Source organism: Centruroides vittatus, unplaced genomic scaffold (assembly GCF_030686945.1).
Source record: "Centruroides vittatus isolate TY-2023 unplaced genomic scaffold, ASM3068694v2 scaffold_2569, whole genome shotgun sequence".
Taxonomy (NCBI): Eukaryota; Metazoa; Arthropoda; class Arachnida; order Scorpiones; family Buthidae; genus Centruroides; species Centruroides vittatus.
Genome location: NW_027122690.1, coordinates 1,915,620 through 1,939,788, shown reverse-complemented (window position 1 = coordinate 1,939,788; position 24,169 = coordinate 1,915,620). Strand labels below are relative to the sequence as shown.

The 24,169-nt window shown below is 30.4% G+C and overlaps 1 protein-coding gene across 1 annotated transcript; it reads left to right on the top strand.

The window, feature by feature from the left end:
* Positions 1 to 229: 229 nt before the first annotated feature.
* ND-ACP (NADH dehydrogenase (ubiquinone) acyl carrier protein) lies at positions 230 to 20,372 on the top strand. The gene is made up of 5 exons (XM_067285499.1): positions 230 to 417; positions 9,066 to 9,191; positions 11,712 to 11,799; positions 16,012 to 16,107; positions 20,207 to 20,372. The coding sequence occupies exons 1-4, from the start codon at positions 268 to 270 to the stop codon at positions 16,101 to 16,103; spliced, it is 456 nt and encodes a 151-aa protein (XP_067141600.1). The 5' UTR covers positions 230 to 267; the 3' UTR covers positions 16,104 to 16,107; positions 20,207 to 20,372.
* Positions 20,373 to 24,169: the final 3,797 nt, after the last annotated feature.

Below are 24,169 nucleotides of genomic sequence, written 5' to 3'. Positions count from 1 at the left end.
AGTGCCCACAGGGCGGAAAGAGTTAAAAAAAAAAAAAAAAAAAGTTCCAAAAGTGCTACTGGATTTCCCACCTGTACTGTACGTATTAAAGTTGGATATTAATAACAAATTATATTAAGTAGATAATTTTTTATTTTATATTATTAAAATTGATTTAAAAATTAGTTTTCCATTGTTTATACTGTAATTATTTTGATTACAAATTGTAACAAATTTTGAATAATCGCACTAGAGGGCGTCAAGAAAAAGGTCAGGAACATACCAAAAATGGCGATGGCTGGTCGAATGGTACAATGCTTTCTGAGAATGCCTTCTTTGTTCATTCCCGCACGAAATGTAGTCACATGCGCCGTGTCTACTAACGCTCACATAAACGTGCAAAATTTTCAAGGAAATTATCAATATCTAAAGCCTAAGGTATAATTAATATTACTTAAAATATTAACAAAGTAATTAAACTATTTTTCTGTATTTTTCAAGCAAAGTTTGAAGTTTTATTAACAGATAAACAAGGTGTAATAGCAGAATAGTAAATTGGATTTGTTAAAACAGTAGAATTTATTAAGCTAATGGGCTGATGAAAAGGATGATCTTCGTGTAAGATGTTTCTTGAGGTTCCTGTTTTAAAATTTCTCTCTTTCTGAATTTTACTTTTCATCTTATGTTCTAACATCTTTTCTTCCGTATATACATACAAATATTTGGTAAGTTAGATTTATAGTATATGAGTGGAAGTAAGTGTTCGGAACATTCGTGAAGGACAACTAGGATCTGACTAATTCAACAGCATTTAAAGCTGAATGAGCAAAGTTTTTTTTTTATTATTTAAAAAACCATTATTGACAAATTCTTTTTGGTAAAAGTCCATCCTTTATACATGGGGGCATTTTTTTCTGATTTTGCTCTCTTAAGACACCTCTCTAGTAGACATGTCCTAAATAGATAGAAATATTTTGGGGCGTTGTGTATAATAAGAACTATAAGCGAAAACTCGTCTGATTACTTACAACTCTGCACAGTGGAAGCTGCCATTGCTTAACCTTGTTCACATTGCGGAGTAGCATGTTGGACGGCGGATGCTTACAATTCGTGGCTTCGCTTCAATGTCATTCAGTCATGTGACTACTTCATTTTGATGTTGTCAGTTACAGCTTTGACATGTTTCCGGACAACTATATCTTGCAGGCATTACGTGATAGAGCAAAGATGTCGTAGAGTGCATTCGTTAATAGCAGTTGTTTGTAGACATTGCAAACAGTGGACAAAGAAAAAAAAAGATGGCGATGTCCGTAGTATCGACAGTATCGTGACGGCAGGATCTATAATTTTAAAATATGCATTTTTAGAGACAAAACTTTAAAAAAGACTTCCAATAGCATTCAAAGTAGTTACGGAAAAAAACTCGAGACGACACTTACCACTTACGTCACCATGTGGGTATATATGTATTGATGTGTGCTTTCACAACTTGTAATTTTTCATTCATAAAACCACATAATGGACGCTAAAATGGAACTATCTGAGCCATGGAACATGCCGTGTTGCCTCCTACTATTACAAACACCCGTTGTTGCGTCCGACAGCATGCTTCCCGCCAGAATGTAGAAATGGAGTTCAGAATTAATCTTTATTGCTAACATATGACTACTTCTTGGGGGCAACCCCAAGAAACAGTCATGTGTTAGCAATAAAGTTGTTTGACAAACTTTGCTTAAGTTATGCTTCTGTGACACTGTAACATTCTATAACAAAATTCACCAGTTAAGTATATTAACTTAGATATAATCTTGGATAAATATGGTACTGACTGGGGACGACTCATATGTCCATGGCCTAAGCACAACTGCACAACGGCACTCAGCCATCTAACATACTTCCCGGCCAGGTATATATATATATAACATAAATAAATTATCACTAAGCCCGATGAGTATGTAATGAAATACCAACGATCGCCTTAAAAATCGGACTAAAAGCCTGATTTTTAAGGCGATCGTTGGTATTTGATTTGTCTAAGGATGTTCTCGATTCATATTAGAGTGAAACTGTTGTATGAGGAATATCTGTACAGGAAATCTTCGTTAATTCGAACTTGGATAATTCAAAATCGCATTTAGTTTATAACTGTATTATTTGTCCTAGCTGGGAATATAGAGGTTTGTGTGTTAAGGAATTTGGTAGTTTGAAATACAGCTACTTTGAAATTCAAAGTGAATATTCTGTCCAAACTGTGATAGGCATATGTTAACTGATATGTTTAGATAAGTTCACATACCTCCATACTATACGAGAATAATAGACCATGAACAACTCTAATCTGGTTAACGTGATGCTTTAACAGTAACACATTTTCAAGTGTCATCTTACCCATTGACTATCCTTTTTCTCTTATATCATAAAATACAGCTGAGTTCCAGAATTGCAAGATTGGGCTACAAGGTAGCAGATTGAAATATTTGTAGGTGATTTACTTCTGTTTGGGCCAATTTGAAAATAATTTTGGCTCCATTTTGAGAATTCTGCTTTGCTTTTTTATGAAAGTTATCTGTCAACCTGTGTTCTTATCAAACATCTACTGTTTACCTGAAGTTAATTATAACATAATTATATTAATTATGTTAACTAATTATACCTGAAGTTATAATTAGTTATTTTCCATTTTGCTCTCTGGTAATGTGGTAGCTAGCCTTAAGTCAATAGCACAGACTAATTTTGAAAATATTTCCATTACACTGGTTAGAATTTATTCAGATGGAGGAAATTTAATTGATATTTATCAAAAATCTTACTAATTATTTAAAATAAATTATATTGTTGGTACACAAATTGAATTAAAATTACAATCCACAAAAATAGGATAAAAAACCTAAAATAAAAATATTTGGAATTAGATTACCATGCAATAAAAAATTATTTTTGGTGTAGCTGCATCTTTAAAACAAATTTTTCTATTTTTACTACTAATATACTGGCTATATCTGCATATTCCATCCTTTAATAAAATTCTCCATGTGTTGGAGATAGTGGCCACTAGTGATTGCATTACCAGTATACTGGTATATTAGGAAAATTATACCCCAGTAAATTTACTAGTAATTAATTTTTTTACCAGTATTTTGGTTAAAAAAAAACCTCTCAATTAACCTGATATTTATTTTCCTAAAATTCCCATGGGTATTTCCTATGAGAAGCAGGTTTCCCTTTTCTCTCACTTCATACTATAGCGAGAAAACAGTGCAGGTGGTGATGGGTCATTCCATTTGTAATTTAAGGTTCTAAAAGAAATTTTCTGGTCTGTTTATAACTTGATTCCCTTCAAAAACAGGTCTTGTTTCTGGAATATAATAACCCAGGAAAATTGAACAAATATAAGCCACACGAAATAGCCAATAATGTTAACAAAAATACAATTTTGAATGGGATTGTAGAAATAATCAAGCACTTATCAGAAAATGAAAACAAATCATGACTTGTGGATGTCACTGAAATTAGTTTAGACTCAGATTCTGGCGAGAAGTGTTCATTGCCTACCACACCATCAACTTCTCATGTCGACACGAGAACAAAGTGCACAATAGAAAAGTGAAATTAAACAATGAAAGAGAAATTGGACTTATTCATTAATCATATGAGCGTAGACACCGATAACAGTAATATAAGTAAATTTAAAAGTGTGAAAGATATAGTTAAGAAAAAAATGAATTATTTCTTAGAACAAAAAATACAAGGAATGCATCTTAAGAAGGTTTTCAATGCTCTAATGACAGTATGTCCAACTAGTATTGATTCCATGAGAGCTTTTTCTAATGCAGCTACCAATTGTAAGTAAATTAGATCTAGATTAGACAATGAGAGCCTAAATGTTATGTTTTTTAAGAGCCTATGTTCAAAATAAAAAAAAATATATAATTAATTATCAGCATTATTTCAATGTCTGTTATGCCATAATTGCTATTACAAGAATGTTGTTTGTCTAAACTGATAAAAACTTGAAAATAAATGGTGGTTCAGTAATTCAGTTTAGTTTTAAATCATTTGTTAATACGAATTTACCAGTAAATTATCGATAAACTGGTAATTCCGAATATAATTACCGATAAACCGGTAATGTAATACCCAGTAAATTTTCAATCCATACTGGCCACATCCTTATTATTCCTTCCTTACAAATTTTAAAGATTGCTGCAAATTTTGCAAAACTTGCAACCAGTCTGACCTTATACCCTTTTATTGTGTTCTCTTCCATGGCAAAAGCTAATAAAGTAGTTGTCACTCTCTTTTTGTCACTGTCATATTGATGAATTACATTCTAGTTTATTCCTAGATCTAATAATGTAACATTTTTTACACGAAGAGCAAAAGCATTTTGACATTTCAGTTAATTATCAATATTTTAGTATCTGCATTCAAAATTATTATGCATTCTAAATAAGACTCATTACTATATAAGCTAAATAGGACTTATACTATATGATATAAAAAAAATATAACCTGTTAAAAATTGTAGAATTTTACAGATTGTTAGTAATGAAAAAAAAATCTAAAAATTAAACATTATTCTTCTTTATTTTGCAAGTTTTTGTAAGAAATTGCATATTCAATCATAGTGTAGTTGGATGCTGAAGATTGAAATCTTTATTTAAACTTTTTAATAATATAACAATAATGTTCTATCCAGGAAAAAGTTTTAGATGGTTTATTTGCATCATTAGCTGGCTAATACTGCAATTCCTTATAAATCCCAGTTAATAACAAGAGCAATACTTTATTACTGTGGACCCACATCATTTTATACTAATTACAGGTAGGCCTCCTACAACGCAGTAGATACATTCCTTGAAAATACCGCGTTGTAGGAAATTGCGTTATAGGAGAGACCAACTTAATACAAAAACTGGGATTCAGTTCTAAAAAGAGAAAAACTGCCTTTTATGGTGTAACATTTTCAACATTTTTTAAATATACGTACATAAAAAGCTTAAATAAAATTCAACATCATATAAAAACTAAAAAGATTATGATTTCAAGTCAAAATCAAAAAGAAACATAATGTTATGCTCACAAATTCAGTCCTCGTCGTCACTTATAGTTGTTCGAGAATGTTTGACTGGCCTTATTTCAAGATCTGAGCTTGTGTTATCAAGTTCCACTGCACGTATGTGATCCGTTGCGATTTTTCTGTTACATGAAAGATAATTGGTTTCTAAATACCCTAAATTGCGTTGTAAGAAAATTTCCATGTTTTTCCAACCACGTTGGAGCGAAAATGTGTTGTAGGCAGCCTTCATTGAATGCTAGAATGTCTTCATTGCTAATAAAAAAAATGTGTTTTTACTTAAAAACTTATTCACAGTACTCTAGGCAGTGCAATGGGTGCACAGGTACAAACCCTAGGACTAAGGAGGATCCTAAAATATGTTTTCAAAAATGATCAATATTACATTATTTTCAAATTTTAAATTTTGCTACCATGGAGCCAATTTTGTAATGTTCTTGGTTAAAATTTTACTCATTAATTAAAAAACTTATTTTTTATTTACTACTTATTATTAACAAACTTATTAAAATTTAATTAACAAATTTATTAAAGTTAAAAAATAACAGAAATGGTTTTTTAATACATCTTTCTAAAAAAGAGGGAGCCACAAAAAAAAATTTTGCACAGGTCATGTGAAAAGCTAGTTAATGCACTACTTGTATACATCACAAATACTTTCAATAATTATCTTATTGTTTTCATGCAAATGGAACAAGAATAGAATATCAACAGTTCATTAACATTAAATACAGTATATAATAACAATATACAATATAATTAAATGAAACGTACTTAAATTGGTCAGCTATCATAGAAAAATGATTGTCTGTGATGACAGAAGTGGTCATCCAAAATCACCACTTGGTGATATTTTTATTAAAGTGGCAATAAAAATCCTAGTCTACTTATTTTGACATTCAGTGTGAAATTGAATCACAAACAACAGAATATCAAGCTTCTGTCCGATAGGAGTCCCATTCACTACAATTTCGTGACATCATGCGGCAAGTTTGAGCAGCAAAGTAGGAAGTGAAGTTAAGAACCGAAGACAGTTTTTGTGCAATGCCACCCAGCATTTCCAGATTGGAATTTTTTTTTTATTCAACCGACAGAAAATTTGGGAAATTTTTTTGTTAGCATTTTTACTTTCCCTGCTGTTATGACAGAGGGAAAGTATGGCAATTTGGCAAAAAATGACCCCCTAGATTTGTACATTTTTGGGCTCAGGACACCTTGAAATGCCAAGAAATGCAAAAAAGTTCAGAGGTAATTTCTGTATGTATGGAAGATTGTGTGTGGCATGATTTTGTTCACTCTGTTTGAAGCTTAACTCCTATGCTTTTTGTTGAAAATTTCTGGAATTTTGCAGGGAAGTTTGTTTATTAGGGGATTGATGCTATTAAATTTTGGTGGTTAAAGGTCAACGGATGGGGAGATAATGGGGTCGTATATATCTCCAGTAGGATTGGACTAGGTGACAATTTTACTCATTATTAGTACTTACAATTTTTTATAAAATCCCATCCCTACCCTGAAAAATAAGCTTTTTGCCATTTTATAATAGTTAAAAATATAAGTTTTTAAATAAAATATGGTAACAGAGGGTGCCACCAAAGTTTTAAATGTTGTCAGGAAAGTTGAGCAACATGCTGGTTTATTTTCACCTTGATTTTTTTTTTTAGTAGATGAACACAAAAATTTTTACATGTCAGAACATGAAAAATAATGTTTAAACATTGTGATCAAATGTGTTGTTCAGAATTATTCATTAAAGAATTATTTTAAAATGATTTCTAAGTGACAGCTTAATATGTTGGTTCTACTTTTCAGATGTCAAACTGATAAGGGTACCAACACTTTTATTACTTAATATGTATAGTTAGGGGCAAAAGAAAACTTAAAATTAGCAGAATTGCTAGTGATTTTTTTCTTTTTTTTTAAATTTTTCAGAGCAACCCCTGTTTCTGTTGTGGTTCATAATGAAAATTACCTATTTTTGTTGGTAAGACTGTTAAGGCTTGGCTAGAGTTATGAAGTGTTCAATGAAGTGCTGGTAGTGCAAGCAGAGGATAAGAAAGCTCAGAAATTGTCATAGCTTATTGGAGATAGAAAAGTCCATAATGACTTGATTTTATGCAGTTCTGAATTGGCTGGGTCATTGAGAGGAGAGAGCTGGGTTTTTTTTTTCTGGACCTGGAGAAAAGAGCCCTGTAGTGATTCTTACCCTTTATAAAATTATTATTTTTACTAACAAAATAAAATCTTTAAGACTATTTTAAAGAGTCATTTTACATATTTTCTTCGTTCAAAAAACAAAAGGCTAAAGAGGCCCGTTCTATACCCTGGACCCATACAAACACTCAATAGCCCTGCTAGTTGGACCTCCATTCTGTCAGTGAATTGGCATACTATTCACAGGCTGACTTGTTGGAATCACTCCAAAATCACGGAGAAGCATCTAAGATGTTTCCAGAAGTCAGTGCAAAAACAATAACATCATTGAGTTAACAAATTTTCCATTTCAGTATGCAACTCAATATCTTCCATACTTTTTTCAGCAAAAAACAGTTTTAATAGGACAGATATTTTTCAGTGTCTTTAAGAAGCCTGAGTCAGGTTTTTAAACTATTCTAAAATGAATGTTTTACTGAATATTTCAAACTGGAACATTCAAACAATGCGACATTATTTAAAAATAGTTTGAAAACCTGACACAGGTCCCTTAAGGAGGCCAAAAATGTTTGTCCCATTAAAAAGTTTCTTGCTGGAAAGAGTATAGGTGTGGAGTTGCTTATTGTTCCAGTTTCTCAAGAGTATATCAATTCCATTTCAAACTTTACAAGACGACGTCCATCATTGTCTCAAAGATAGCCGGAACATTGCATAATCCAAATAGGAAAACTTGCAATCTGAATAATCCAACATAATTGATCAAGCTGGTCTCTTCTAACTGGTTTATTGACTTATACTAATATATGCACTATATATCTGCAGTATATGTATTGCAGATCTATTGATTAATAGCATTGAGCCTTTTGTAGTTTAGAATGTTGTCTATCCATGGAAGTGAGTTTTGCGACAGAGTACAACTTATAGTAGTCAATACAGAATCACCAATATCCATCACATTCTTCACTAAAACCATCAGGGAGGACCAAGAACTGTTTGGAGAGTTGTATAATACTCTGCATAAACATTTTGTCAACTACTCTATTCAACTTGAAGTGATGTCATTTTTGCAATGACTTTCCAGTAACATCTTAGCTACCCCTCTGTGATTTTAGAGTGCTTCCAACAAGCACAGTTATAACCTGTAATTTGGTAATTAGGTCATTAGTTAATTCAATATTTGGTTATGGTTTGTGATTCTTTAACCTAAAATATTTCAAGAAACTTAAGGATCAAATTAATTTAATTCTTGTGTATTATCTTATTTCTAAAACAGATAGTCTGAAAATACATTTATGTTACTGATGACTGTTAGAAGAAACTGCAATGTATGTGTCCTGTTGATGTAGACTAATTGCTTTTTTGATATTAAAAACAGTAAATGGTTTATACGTTTATAATGGTTTATGTTAAGATGGAATTTTAAAAAGTTTAAAAAACTGAAAAACTAAAATTTGATAAAGATTCATCCAGTTAATCTATTTGCTTATTATTAATACATAAGATTTTACTGTTCAGCAAAGGTTTATGTTTATATTCTAAATGTTTTGTATTTCTACAAATGGCTGCTTTTTAATTTATAAATATATGTAAATCATAACTTGATTTATATCTTAAATGGTAAATCAATAATGGTAAATCAGCTTTTTTCTTAGTTTACTTCTAAAACTTAAACTATCTTTAAAAAGTTAAGGAATCATTCTGTAAATTTTATACATAAACAACTTGATAACTTGTGTAATTATCACATTTTGGAAATTTTGTAAGAGACTTTTCATTGAAATATATGAAATATTGATAAAAGTTAAAATAGAACTATATTTTTTGATTTTAATGTAATTTTTGTTTTCGATTTTAGGCTTCTTCTTTGGTATTGTTTAATCAGAAAAGATTCTACAGTGCCAAGGAACCATTGACATTAGAGATTATCAAGGATAGAGTACTTCTTGTTTTAAGGCTGTATGATAAAATTGATCCACAAAAAGTAAGTTTATAATTCATAATAATGAAAATACTATAGATTTATTCATTTCAAGTAAACTTTTTAAAATAGTAAAGAAAATATTTCAGATACTTTTTAAAGTTCTAAGAATAATAGAATCTGAATTTGATTTCTTAAATTACATTGTGCTCTAAGTTAATGTTTTTGAAGCAATGAAAATAAAATGAATTCAGCCACTGATTTGATGAAAGTACAAGACAAATATTTATTTAGTTCCAGACAATAACACACACAACAAGTAAGCACAGTAATCTCAAAGTACACAGAAAACTACTGCTACAGCCCTAACTTAAATAGTTCCTTGTTTTGATCAGAATTTTAAGTTTTAACATCTCAACACCACTTTGTGTTTACATTTACCCTGCTATGGGTATACAACTTCAATTAGAAGCCAGTTTCTTTTTCTTTCTTTCCAACACCAAATTTGCAATTCTAAGCCAAAGAACCATTCTAAAACATTTGATTCCAACAATTCAAACTAACCATCAGTTTCATTGAACTTCTTTTTGATTTTTTTTTTTTGCTTGAATTTTTCTTATTTTTTGTTTAATGCTTGAAACACTTTTTAATTTAACTCTTAAGTTTTCATAGATGGAATTCTACAGGATTACTTCTTGACCTAACACTTCATATATGACTTCAAACCAATGTAATTTCAGTACTAAATCTACACATATGTAATGACTAAAAGTAAAACTCGGGCACTTAACTAAACAACATTACTTTAAACACAATAGAAACAAAAATAAATCCTGTCTAAGAATAGAATAGTGATGATTTAATTTGTCTAAATTCTTTTAATTTTGCAAATAGACTAAAAACTGAGTATTTGTTTGTCAAAATGCAAAAATTGTGGATTGGATTTATATTTGAAGTGATAATTTTTTCAAAGCTTTGTTTATTTATTAAATTATTTTATGTAGTAACATAGCTATTAACAGTAGCAAATTCTTTGTTATAATTTATAGTTAAAGTTTATTAATAATTCAAAATCATTCCAGAATTTAATCATTAAGCACATCTGTTTACATGAAAGTATATTGTAATGAATGGAATATTTTTGAGTGAGTGTATTAATATAAAGGACATATAAATAATTAATATGAACAAAATTATAGCACATTTATAACATGTAATGTTATGCAAGTTTCAGAAAGGAAATAATGCAGCCATTGTAATAAAATAATTTATGAAATATATACAGAAGGAACTGTTTGAATCATATCTGGACAGACCAGAGTAAATGATGAATCACAAAGCAGGACATCCAGTAAAAATTGATGACAAATTTAAGTTTTAATTGAAAAAGACAAACATTTAATAATTTAAGAAATTGAACTGTTTTAAGTGTATTGAAAATAAAAATTACAGACTATATTTAAACTATAGGACAGTAAATTCTTGGTCCAAGATTTATTACAAAGTAAGCAATTTGTTTTACTTGGTAGCTCAAAAAATTGGTATTAATGTTCCAGACAAACCAATATTTTTATTCAGACAAAGTGCATAATTGATTTTAAAAAGAAAAAAAGATAGGTGAAAAGAGAAGATATTGATTAGAGTGCCTGATACCTTCAGTCGATAGAATTGATCTTGAAACCATCTCAACATTCTTTTGACTAAATTTTATGATTAAGAAATTCTTGATGTATTTAGTACATGCAAGGAAAATGTGTTTTCTGTATAAATGATTGAAGAGAGCTTAATCAATATTGATCTCTCTTCAATCATTGATGATTTCAATGATTGATTAACAAGAAATTATTATTGATACACATCAACAGAGAGTAATAATAATAATAACAAATCATCAGGTACACAGAATTTGCCTAGAAAATAAGGCATCTGTGGAGGATGGATGGGGGTGCTTATTATACCTGTTCTCTCCTCTACAGGTGTCATCCCACACACTTCACAAAAGCATGGGAACATTATAGTTGAATAGAAACACAACATCACACTACAGAAGGCCACTATATTGAATACATGTCATATTAGGAAATTCCTGAATACAGACACACATGATGACACACTTATTTTTGTCTTTTAGTTGCTATGTCCCGAGTCTGGTCTGACATTAGTACACAGCAACCCGTGTCAACTGAGTATAACTTACTACACCCAACATAATAATAGTATTAAACTGTTCTTAAAGTGATTTTACATTGGTAATATTTTCAAATTGTGATTATTTCAAACATTATTGACATTTGAAGATAGTCAATAATTTTATAACAAATATTAAATTGATAATGATTAAAACAAAAATTAATGTAATGTATATCCTTAGTAGATGACAAAAATTCTAATAAAACTGTTTAAAACATTTTTTTTCTTATTTTAACTAATTTGATTTAAAATATTTGAATTATACAAAAATACTACAATTTTTAAAATTAGGTTTAATAAATTAAAAATTTTACTTAGTTTATTATCTATTTCTAATGAAGAAAAATAAAAATTTTACACAAAATTAATAATTATGTTAAATTAATTTTTCAGTTGACAGTAGAGTCTCATTTTACGAAAGATTTGGGATTAGATAGTTTAGATCATGTAGAAGTAATAATGGCTATGGAAGATGAATTTGGTAAGTAATCTGTTGAATTTTTTACAATTAAATTTAAATTATGATTCTATAGTTTTAAACACACTATGAAAATATAATTTATGCTATATGTCTAATAATTAAATTATTTTATTATATGATAAATTTTAGTTATTCACAATATTAGTAGTAGCAGTAGCTTTTGCAAAATAAAAAATATATATATATATATATATATATATATATGTTGGTCTTTAATTATTTGTAAAAAATTTATTTTATTAATAAAACATCAATCTGAGGTATACAAAATTCCACATTTTATTAACTGTAAGGCTGCGACTCCACTAGTGTAAAAACGGGCGTAAAAACCCTTGCCGTAAAACTTTTAATCATGTGACCTGTTTGCGTTGGTATTGTGGTGGAGGTCCGGCTAGCAAAGCTTTTTATGGCGACAGTACTATTACGGTTGTATACGTGATATATCGATATAAAGACAATGGTTATATTCTACGAGTTTTTTCTGTATTATAATTACAAATGTAGTAAAAATAATATCTTTACTTTCATATATTAACTTTTATTATTGTATTATTAAGATAATATACAGCACTTATAAGCTTAGCTTTGTTATTATATAATCCTCGAAATTGAAGGATTTTCCTTTGGCCGTCTATAGTACGTTTTAGGCATCCATTATTATAATGGGGATACCTCTTATCATAGATACATGAATACTTTCGGATGTTTTCGATAAACCTTTCCAGATCTATTCTAGAGTAGCCACAAGAGAACATCCACAAAAGCTCGTTTTCCACCATTTTCGCACTGTGTCACAATGACCTAGATTTCACTAATTTCTGATTGTTGGATGTACCATTTTATGGCCGTATTCGCGTCGAAAGTTGAACACTGCTCAACTCGCTTTTACACTGGTTTTACGACTTGCTCAGGCATAAAATATCATGGTCGTGTGATTAAAGGCTTTTACGGCAAGGGGTTTTATGCCCGTTTTTACGTTAGTGGAGTCTCGGCCCAAGTGTTTTTAAAGTTGTCAGTTTAAGAAGTTCATATATTTTTTATATCTGACAATAAACTAAAACACTTGAAAATGTTTATGAAGTTAATAAAATTTAGTCTTCTATATATTTTAAATTGTATTTTTTACAGTATTAGTTGTAATTATTGTACATTTAATGAACTGTGTACATACATTATATTTAAATTCCAGTAAAACTAAATTAAATTGTATTAGAAATTTTTTCAAGGATAAGTCTTGCAAGTAGCAAGATTTATGGTATTACTTTTCAGTAAACAGTTAATTTTTATTGTACAAGTGAATAAAAGTTTTTCTTTTTAATATAATCATATTTTATTAAATTTCTAAATTATTCAATGATTCAAACAGAGTTAAAGTAATGTAATATGTTTTGATTGGCTGTTTGTCACATGTACTTAGTTTACTATTGAACTATATATACATTCTATCTTAAATGAGAGCCGGACAGGTTATAATATCTAAATAATCTGCAACCATGTTGTATTTATCAATACTTAAGCACCTTTTATTGCATATTAAACATCTAGTTAGGGCAATGGCTGCTTCTATTCTAATGGATGGCTAAAGATTAGCACAGTTTGTCACAGTAATAATGTCTACCAGATCTATTTCAACACTTGATAAGGTTTTTATGACGTCTAGGGAGATGGAGAATGTCAGTGGTGAGGTGGGTATGCAACCCATATTTCATCATGGTAGTTAGGGCATGTGGTTTTCTAAAACTGGTCTAAGTAGCCAATGCAATTTATGTACTTCTACCATCTCGAATCATCTGAATACTAAAACTCTATACAAGGGTTTAAAGGCCAAAAAGACAGGAAGTTTATTGTTACTAGCTAGTATCCTAACTACTAAACAAAGCAGTACCAAGGTCAAAATTTAGCAGAATAGTGTGTGTCTGTTGAAGTAATCTTTCATTTTGGAGTGGTTGGTACTGCATTTCAGAAAAACTGGTAAAGCCAAAAATATTGTTTGCATACAAACAGTGTTTTTGGCTTTGCACCAGGACGATTATTTTATAGATCTGTATTACAGGTATTGTAACTCATTGCATAAAGATCCTGCAGTCTGGCCAATAGGTGGTTCCTGGCTTTGGCTTCAGGTAAATCCTTGCAAAAGCATTCAAGCCCCTAAATTGTGATATCCTTGGATGGTAGAGGATTTGGGTTAAATTTGTGCCTGTACTTGAAGGCATTGCTTATTCATTCTAGTATCACTACATCCTGTTCATGCAGAAAACTGGGTTGCTGCTTGCTGTGAAAGATTCCTTTTTGAACTAATAGGTAATTACTTGCTGAAGACTCATTTTAACTTTTTGATCCTTCATGTTCAATATTATGCATTTTACCTTGTTCTAGAACTTCAATAAATTCAAATTTATTAATGGTAGAAATTTGCATTCATTTTATAGAAATGATGGAATTGAAACACTTAACCATGATCTTTTACTTAAGTCTTTTACAATCCACAAGAAGGGAAGTTCTAAAGACACTCTGGAAACACTCTATTGAGTCTATTCTGGCATAAGATGATGTACTGCTCTTCAATCTTAATTAACTTGGAAGCACACTTCTTTAGCTTTTTGTTCAGCATTATGATGTATAATCAACTACTTCATACACACTTAACACCATAGTAATGCAAATATTTATTTGCTTACTTCAGAAAGCTAAATAACTATAATAATTGACTAAGATATGTTTTTGTCCTAACCAGGACGTCGGCTTTGAATTCATGTCAATTGAATACAAAGATTGTTCTTTTAAAATTAGAAGCACGCCTCTTCTATATGGGATCCACTTACAGATCTATAACATTTTGCATCAAGAAACTTATTTACTTTGTAAGTATCCTAGTAACAGCATGGTGTCGACTCAATGGGCTTTAGAAAAGGATGTCACCCTACATTAAAACAAATCTGTGGTACTCAAAACCTGGTTCAATGTAAATACCATCAGAACAATGGAACAGAGTTTAATCCATATTTTAGGAATGAATCTAAAAATCATTAATTCACATGATCATTGTACAGTATCATTACAGTTTTTTCATTGCTTTCATATACAATTCCTATGCATTTCCTACTTGGAGTATTATACAAATCTATTTTGTACATTACTGCTTACAAACATAGCTTCTTATTAATCACTAAGTGTTTGTTACTAAAGTAATTGGAGTTAGATCTGTTTAATATACTAAAATAATGAAGTAAATAGGTTTTTGCAGTGTTTTAGTATCATTTGAGAAAATGGTGGTGGTTATTTGGATGGACTGGAAAAGTTAGGATTTTTCCCATAAGAAATAATTAGAAAACACTTTTTAATATTTAAGTTTCTAATATTAATAATAATCATTTTCATGAATGCATAGATTTTGATAAGTATGGTTCTTAAAGGGGGTGATCATCTGGATATAGACACCCACAACTGCTGTAAATAATTGGGCTATAATTTGGAAATATTAATTAAGAATTACAAATGAATTTGACACTAGAGGGAGGCGTTAGACACCATCTCGTATTAAAATTAATAATTATTTAAATTTAAAAATTAATCTAAATTATTTAATTAAATATTATAATTATTAATTTTAATAAGAGATGGTGTCTAACGCCTCCCTTTAGTGTCAAATTCATTTGTAATTCTTAATTAATATTTCCAAATTATAGCCCAATTATTTACGGCAGTTGTGGGTGGCAAATTCATTGGGATTTGGACAGTTTTTGGAATACCTTTGACTTGAAAGAGGGACGTGATTAACCAAATAAAAGAAGAAAATGTTGAAGGAAATATTGAAATGTCTATTTCAGATTACTTTAAATTAAACATTTATGACACTATGCATTGCATTTTCATGTACACTAAACACGGTTACATATGATATATTGATTAAAAAAATTTTCTTGCAATTTAGTGTTAATACATAGCATTTTTTAAAAATGTTTTATGCTGTATTGCCTACACAGTGGCCTAAGTTTTGGAGTTTCTCTTAGAGGTTTTACTGAACTACATTGAAAATCAATGATTTTAATATTGAATGATCAGTTATTGTAAATAAATCATTATACTTTTATTTTTATTATATAATAATTATGTAATTCTAACTTTTATTATTTTATACAATTTTTTATTTTAAATATAAATAACCTGTAGAATTAGCCAGTAAATGTGATGTAATTTTTTTTAACATTTTAGGATTTGAGATTCCAGATAGAGATGCTGATAAGTTATTGAGGCCAGCAGATATTATTAAATATGTTGCCGATAAAGAAGATGTATTTGAATGAATAAGTATGTATTGTAACATTAGTGGAATTACTTTCTATTTTTGATAAAATTATATTTACACTTTGTAACAAAAATCTGTAAATCATAAGTCAAATCACATAAACCACAATTCATTGGAATATAAATGTAATCTTTCAGTCTTTTCCCTCTCTTCTTCAGCCTTCTGTAATTATATAATGCCATTTATCATATAAAAAAAAAATAGCCATTGAATCTAATAAAATAGTTAGTTTTAAATCATAATTGGAAGTTTAAATTGAGTGCAAGATGATGATGTTTTTTAGATTTATTTTATTTATTAAATATTTTAGAATTTAATTTGAATCCTAATTGTTGGAGGATTGTAGTAAAGCTTAGTTCACACTGAGCGAATAGCGAAAGTGAATGAGAAAAGCGAAAAACAAGTTTTATTCACTTAGTGAAATTGACCCTACAACGAAAAGCAATTGCAAACTTTAAGGAGCCAATCATTTGCAAGTGAGAGAAAACGTCACCTCAAAAAACAAAATGGCTGCTTCCATTATTCCGTCGTTAACCACGTTTGTTTATTTATCGAGAAAGAAAGATAAGTCAAAAAGAAAACTATGCTGGGTGAGAGAAACATTAAAAATCCGTAATTACAACATTTACTCTATTGCGTGAGAAAGTTTCTGTAGCCATCTTGAAAACAACAAGAACCAATGTGACAATACAATTAGCGGGAATACAATTGGTGGCAAAATTTTTTCGCTAGCGAAAAAGCTTGACGGTTCCAAACTTCAAAGCATTTGCGAAATGGTAAAATTCACCGGAAACGACATCGTGTCTGACGTGTTATTCGCTTTGTTTTTCGCTTTCGCAAGCGAGTCGTGCTCAGTGTGAACTAAGCTTTAGACTGAGACAAAGATATGAGTCTGAAATTTATATTAAAAAATAAACTTTTATTGACTTGACATGTTAAATTATTTTTAATGAAGTGCATTTAAAAATAATTTAACATGTTGAGGAACATCATATCATCATATATATATATAATACATATTGTTACAGAGCAAATGAAGATTGACTATTTTGTCAAGAGCAAAAGAAAATTTATTGAATAAACAAAAACATAATTGAACATTGCTCACTTGGTTCCACAATGGTTCCACAGATGCTACTTCCTGAAAATGTTGGCAGGGTCTTCTTATATTAGATGAAGATTTGACCATCAAAACATCTTAAGTTCTTCCTTCCAAGCCTATCAGAGTGATGAATTGCATCATGTAGATGACATACACTATCTCAGAGCTCTAAAATCTTCCGGTAGAAATGACAGCTTCAGTTTCTTAAATGATGTTAGTATACTGATAAAGTACTGTTTTTTTTGCCTTATAAGATGCACTTATTTATACCTAAGATTTATCTGAAAATTAGGATGCATCCTATGAGCTGAAGATATGTTATACTGTGAAGAATATTTTTTTCCTCCAAAAATTTGGTGTTAAAAATCTGATGCATCCAATGCAGCAGTATGTCGTATAAGGCACAAAAAATGATACTTTGTGAATACTTTGGGCCAAAGTATTCACTTACAAGCTTCTCGGATCATTTTGATCTGTGTAAGGGGATGTGACAATGTGCGAAGTGCCCCCTATGCTTCGGCACCATGGGACCGAAGGGTCGACGCCGCGTTTGCGATAACAATTTCGTCAGGACTGATACCACTGTGTCTTCAAGGTAGATACAGAAATCTAAGTGGTCGCTAATTTCGTTTTTTTTCCACACAAGCAGTCATGTTGTAGGCATTTGGATCTGATACAAGGGATGGCACAGATTGAGGAAGTGCACCAAACACAATTCTAACAATAATAAATTTCGTTTATTAATTTAGTTAGTTCTACAAAAAGGTTGTTAATTCACATTTAAACCTTAAAGCTTCTTCGAGAGATCTAAGTTGGAGAGAGAGAGCTTACATAACATCACGTGTCGTTATAAATACCTGAGGCACTGTGTGCTGGGTTCAAGATGGCTGTGGAGTTGTTGGGGAGGCTTGGGAATGTCTCTTGCCTTGGATGGCAGTTGGAAATGTCTCTTTTCTCTTGGATGGTGGTTAAAGTCTATCGGAGGAAATAATTCGTATGTGCTTCGAAGGTGTTCTAGGAGAAACACAGGATATTCTTGGAGGAATGGGCGACGACGACAAACCTTTTTGGCCAGGCACTAAGTGATACACTCATGGACTCTTGACCACCTTCTGTTCTTTGAGTTCTTTTTATATTTCCAAGTCATGTTGCTCTTTTTCACCAATAGTAATTTTTGTTATTACTTCCCCGTGACACATTCGATGAGTTCCCTGGGAAAGTAAACGACTCTGGGAGAGAGATGCAATCATCCTCTGGTAATAAAAATGCTGCTTTTCATTTTTTTTCTGAGATTTAAATAAATGTATTTTCAACGATGAAAAATGAATTTTCTTTTGAAATTGTCAAGACCAGTCTGTCACAGGGATATAAACCTATACTAAGTCCCTTGATCGATATAAAATTTGATGGTGAGCATTGTAACATTGCTTGTTATAAACTTGAACTATCAATGTATTGCTCATGTAAAGTTGTGGGGAGTGAGTGTACTCAGATGCAGACTAGTCCTCTGATAATTATAGCTGGAGATACTGACATCAGTAGGAGCTGCAACATGATTCAGAAGCAGGAAAAAATGGTGGATAATCCAAAATATCTTTTGAGAGGTTGTAAACAAAAATCGGGCAAGGTTTAAGAGAGAGATGATTTATAATAACTCAGAACAGATATCTGTACAGATATGGCTGAAACTTCTTAATGGCTTGTACAATGACAAAACATTACTTTTCTGTTGTAGAATACAGGTAGTTCATTTGAAGAATAGAGTATTGAAATACAGGAAGCATATGAATGCAAGCTGTTTGCAATAGGATTCATTCATGTAGTATACAGTATATTACTAAACAGAATCAATATTGATCTAGTAATAGTCTCTTTAATCCGAAAAATTTGACGGTAGACTGCCTCACAGCTTAACAGGTTCAAACTCCTTTATTGCCTTTTTACAAATGCATTTCGGGTCAGTATTATTTTCTCTGACCCCTCTTCAGTGCTATAAAACAAAATTTGTATATGTAACAAAAACTAACACGAGAAGAAAAAACAAGAAACACTTTAAAAAACCATTTGCATTTGTAAAAAGGCAATAAAGGAGTTTGAACCTGTTAAGCTGTGAGGCAGTCTACTGTCAAATTTTTCGGATTAAAGAGACTATTACTAGATCAACATAGAATACAGCTACCATAGAAAATTTAATAAGAATCAATATGTTTGTGAAATGATGGTAAAAGTTTTATTTAAATACCATATTTTAACAGAAAAATTCAGAAAAAAATTAAACTGAAGTCACTAAATATGCAGAAGCATCCAAGAGTCAGAAAAAAGTGTTAATAATTAAATCAGCTGTATACACCATGCTCATTTGTATTTTTCTTTTTGTCAAGGGTTGTAAGTGACTGTGGCATCTGTGGCATGGACCAGTCATCACTGATATGCATACAAGTAGTTACATTTTTACAAAATATAACCAGCTTTTGTATAAAATTATCGAACAAATATAATTGGTTTTCTTCTTACTAAATTCTGAAGATAAATTTAATTTGTTGGATGTAAATGAAAATTATTTTACTCGAACATCGTCTGTCGGAAAGTTATTGGCAAACTGTCCCAAAACTATAACAACAAAGCTCAGTTTCATTTAAAGTGCTTTAAACGGTATGTTGAGTTTAGGAGTGCTTGGTTTTTGGTTCTGTTGGCCACTTAAATAGGGATATGTCACTTTAAGACATGCCTATTTTGGCCACTTAAATGATAATGTCACTAATATGGAATTTGACTTATGTTAAAACTTATTCAGTTTTGGGGAATTTTAAGAAGGGCTACAAAGTGAAATTTTTACTTTGTGTGTTTATTTATTATTATTATAAATTGTCACAGTATATTACAATGCTCTGCATGTGTGTGTGTGCGTCTGTGTGTGTGTGTGTGTGTATATAGAGCATTAATATACAAAGATTTTTTAATAATATGATATTTTTTAAAATTAATAAATTATTTTTTAGATTCTGGGAGATTTGAACGCTTACAGGAAAGAATGGAATTCAAGCATTAATTTAGTTAGAGTTTAAGACGAAGATGGTTTGTACATTTGTAAATGTAGCTATCAAATGAAACTAGTAAATGGTATCTGTTGCAAAGAAATCAATAAAATTCATTGTTTCTTTGATACGTCATATAGTATTTATTCAGCTTTAATTTTTTTTTATTTTGACAAGTTAAAAATGAAATTTGTTGTTAATTGGTGTTTGCTTATCTGAATTAAAATTTGTTACCTCACTATTATTTGTTTGACAATATCATTTCTACTATCCCAATCCTAAATATAAATCATCTTAATGAAAATCTTTAACAGTACCTTGCAGTAGTAATTTTAAAATATCAAATTTAAATTTCTTTGTTAATGTTAAATTTTTTACGAATTGTTTTGTATTTGCATCTACATTTTATATCCGAATTATGTATTGCTACAGGAATTCAATTATAAACAGTTATCATTCATTATGTAGGATTGTTCTAAATCCTTTTTGTCATCGATGCAACTCTCTTACGTATCAGATCTGTAATCAGAAATTTCAGAATTTAATCTTCCGTATTAACCACCACTTTATGTATGATGTATATAATGTTATTAATATAATTGTTTAATGGTTCAATTTGCTTTAAAAATACACTTGCTTCCAGATAAATTTTTGACAATTACAGTTATCTGGCTCTATTCATTTTATTCTTCCATCAAGGAATTTCAACTTTATCTTTGGAAATAACTGTTCTGATTTATGCAGTTTATTATTTATCAAATCAGATTTCTAGTTACTCCATGAATTTACTGGCGAGCACAAGCTTATAACTTTTAAGCTAGGAAAAATTTCCCCAAAGCTAGAAATCAGTTTATATGACAGCAGGGCTTCTAGCAACTCACTATTTTTCGGATTTGCTCGCTATTCACTACTATTTTAATAAAAACCTCACTTTTCTCACTAATTTTAAGATCTGAGTATACGTTACATGCTGTATACTGTATTTTGGATACAATTATGAAGTGTTTACGAGGTTTGTGACAAAATAGATTGTTTAATCATTATAATCATTAATAGCGCCGTATTAAGCCTCTAGCGGGCCCTAGACAAAATTTAAATTGGGGCCCCATTTAAATAAGTTGCTTCTAAACAAATCTTATATAATGTGACATTAGCATAGGTAGCATGGGTGACACCCGGTGCAGATATCGTGGTGTCACCCCAAGTCACACCGTGGTGTCATTCTTTTTAACTCTTTATAAAACACTATTGAATTGTAATATCTCGCACTCGAGCAACTTGAACGCTATATCAAATATGCAATGTCGCGACATATAAGTTTAGATTTAGAAAATAAATCATAACCATACATCAGTACTACCACGAGAGGTGGCCCTAGGAAGATTTCTAGATGGTGTAAGAGATCTCGTGGTGTACATTACATCTGACGCACGGGTGGCTGTTGACCTTTTTTTTTTTTCTTTTAGGCAATGGCTGGTCGACCGCAGCTTACTAACCATTGTTAAATACAGCCTTTTCTGTCCTGTCGAATTTCTTAAATAATTTTTAACTCGTTTTGAAACACAGAAATCTTCTGCGCTGAAGCTGGGCCCCTCCGAATTATGGGCCCTAGACATTTGTCTACTTTGCCTATTCGATAATCCGGCCCTGATCATTAATGACAGTTACACCTCGCAAAAGTTCTTCATGGTGCCACCTATTGGCGAGAGAATGTATGGTGATGCGAGCAAAAGGGCTAGAGGGACTAGCGATTTCCCACAAAGTCATCTTGGAGAGTCACTTCACATAGCAAAATTTGGAAATGAACCAAGAATGTTATCAAACTTGCATCATTTTTACTTCAAACTTTTATTAAAATTTCAAAATATGAAAATACCGTCAAGATAATTCAATGGGTAATGTATTTTGGATCAAGTGAATATAAAATGACATAATTTATGCAGATTAATATCTACGATAAATTAACACTGAAATGCAACAACAGCAGCCAGTTTTTCTATATGGAGGGAAAAATCGACCCGACTTTAATGCCGTCATTGAAGAGAATATTCTACTTATGTAGTCAGTCGTGCGTGCTACGATCGTTGGTTGGCATGCCGAGTTTCAAATATTGACAGTACAGCATTTACGCTGGTATAAATCACAGTGGTAAACAAGTTCCTAAACACTGTACACTATAATTCCAGCAGGCCTTAAACAAGTTTACATTGGAATTATTTAATATCAATGTTCTCCCCAGGCCTTTTTTGGTGGGATGATTTCTCTGGTTGATATTCAAACGGTGTTTTTATTTGTATTTGTGGAGTCTAGTTCCATCCCAATTTTTAACACATTTACTGGAACGCATTTAAAATTTAAACAAATATGTATTCTTTTCAACAGATCTTGCAAGCTCTCATCACTAAAGCTTCTATCTCTGCTCATGTGAATATATCTAAAATTATTTTGCATGTTTTTGTTTATATTATTAAAAGATTTTCACACATCTACAATTAGTAGGTCACATCTGTTGATAACAGTATTTTATTGTCAAATGCTCTATCTTTAACACAAATTAAGATCTAATGAGACGTGAGCAAATTGCATCTCAAATCAATATGAATTGTCAAATTGTTAATTATTTTTCTGTTGAATCAAAATCTAACTAATTTGGCTGCCCATTGGATTTTTGCCTTTTGTTTTAGTATTTGTAAAGAAATTTTGATCTGTTGACACTGAGGGAATAATCTGTGATTTAACAATTAGTAAACAATCAGATATTTGTATGTATAATTTGAAAACAAACTTAAGATTTTTCAAAAAGTGAGATTAGATTAATATTTTTCATGATTATATTAATTTTAAATTATTTTTTTAAAATTTAATTGCTTGAAAGGTATGTTGGAAAACTATTCGTATTGATAGGATAGGATATAAAATTTAATCGTCTGAAAATTTTAATGATTCAAAATAAAAGCTAGATATTTAATTCTTGTATTTGAAATTATCTGAATTAATAAGTTTGACAGAAAATTAATTATAGAAAAATATAATTACACGGTCTTAAAGAAAAAAATCATTGATGAAAATGAGATACTTGTGAACATGATTATTGTAAAACATAGTCATGTTTTATGATCATCACGTTTAATGTATAGTACTACAGTATTAATTGTGATTTACTAGACAATTCAGCAATTATGTAACAATAAGTGACGACATTTACGAAATATTACGTAAATGACATTTTTGTTATTAAAATTATCAATTTTGAATAAATCCTAATCCTGACTTATTTTTCATTTTATTGTGTAAATAAATTTTACAAAAAAATTATCACAAAATGTCCAAAGTATGCATTCAAAATTAGTTTCAAAAGTTAAAATACTAAATAAGTCAGATGAATGCATTTATTTAAAGCAGCATTGTTCAACTGATGATTGGGACTAAATCAATTTCAGACTTTTAATAACATATAACATATCAAAATATATTAAGAAGAAGGGTACGACTATGCAGATGCGAGCGAGCGAGAATATGTGGCGAGACGCGATAAATATCAAAACCTGTCACGTGTGTGCGAGAACCAGAAATTCGCTCTTGCCAGCGTTATTTCTCGCTTGTGCATGGTTTTCCTATGCGAAAATTAAATCGCTCTCAACTGCTCGCTCGCTCTAAATTCGCATATGCATAGTTAGACCTAAGTTTTCTTAATATTTTTTTTAACTTTTTGTATTTACCAGTCTGGTTGGACTACGTAAAATTATATTAAAAATATATAAATTTTGATAAAACTTTGATTTTATCCTTTTCACTTTCCCAATCAGATAGAATGTTAAAATAACCATAAGCTGTTATTAAAAACTTATATTTATGTATAAAATTTTAATTACATTTATTTATACACAAGTATAACTTTAAACATATGTATATCAATCTGATTCAATT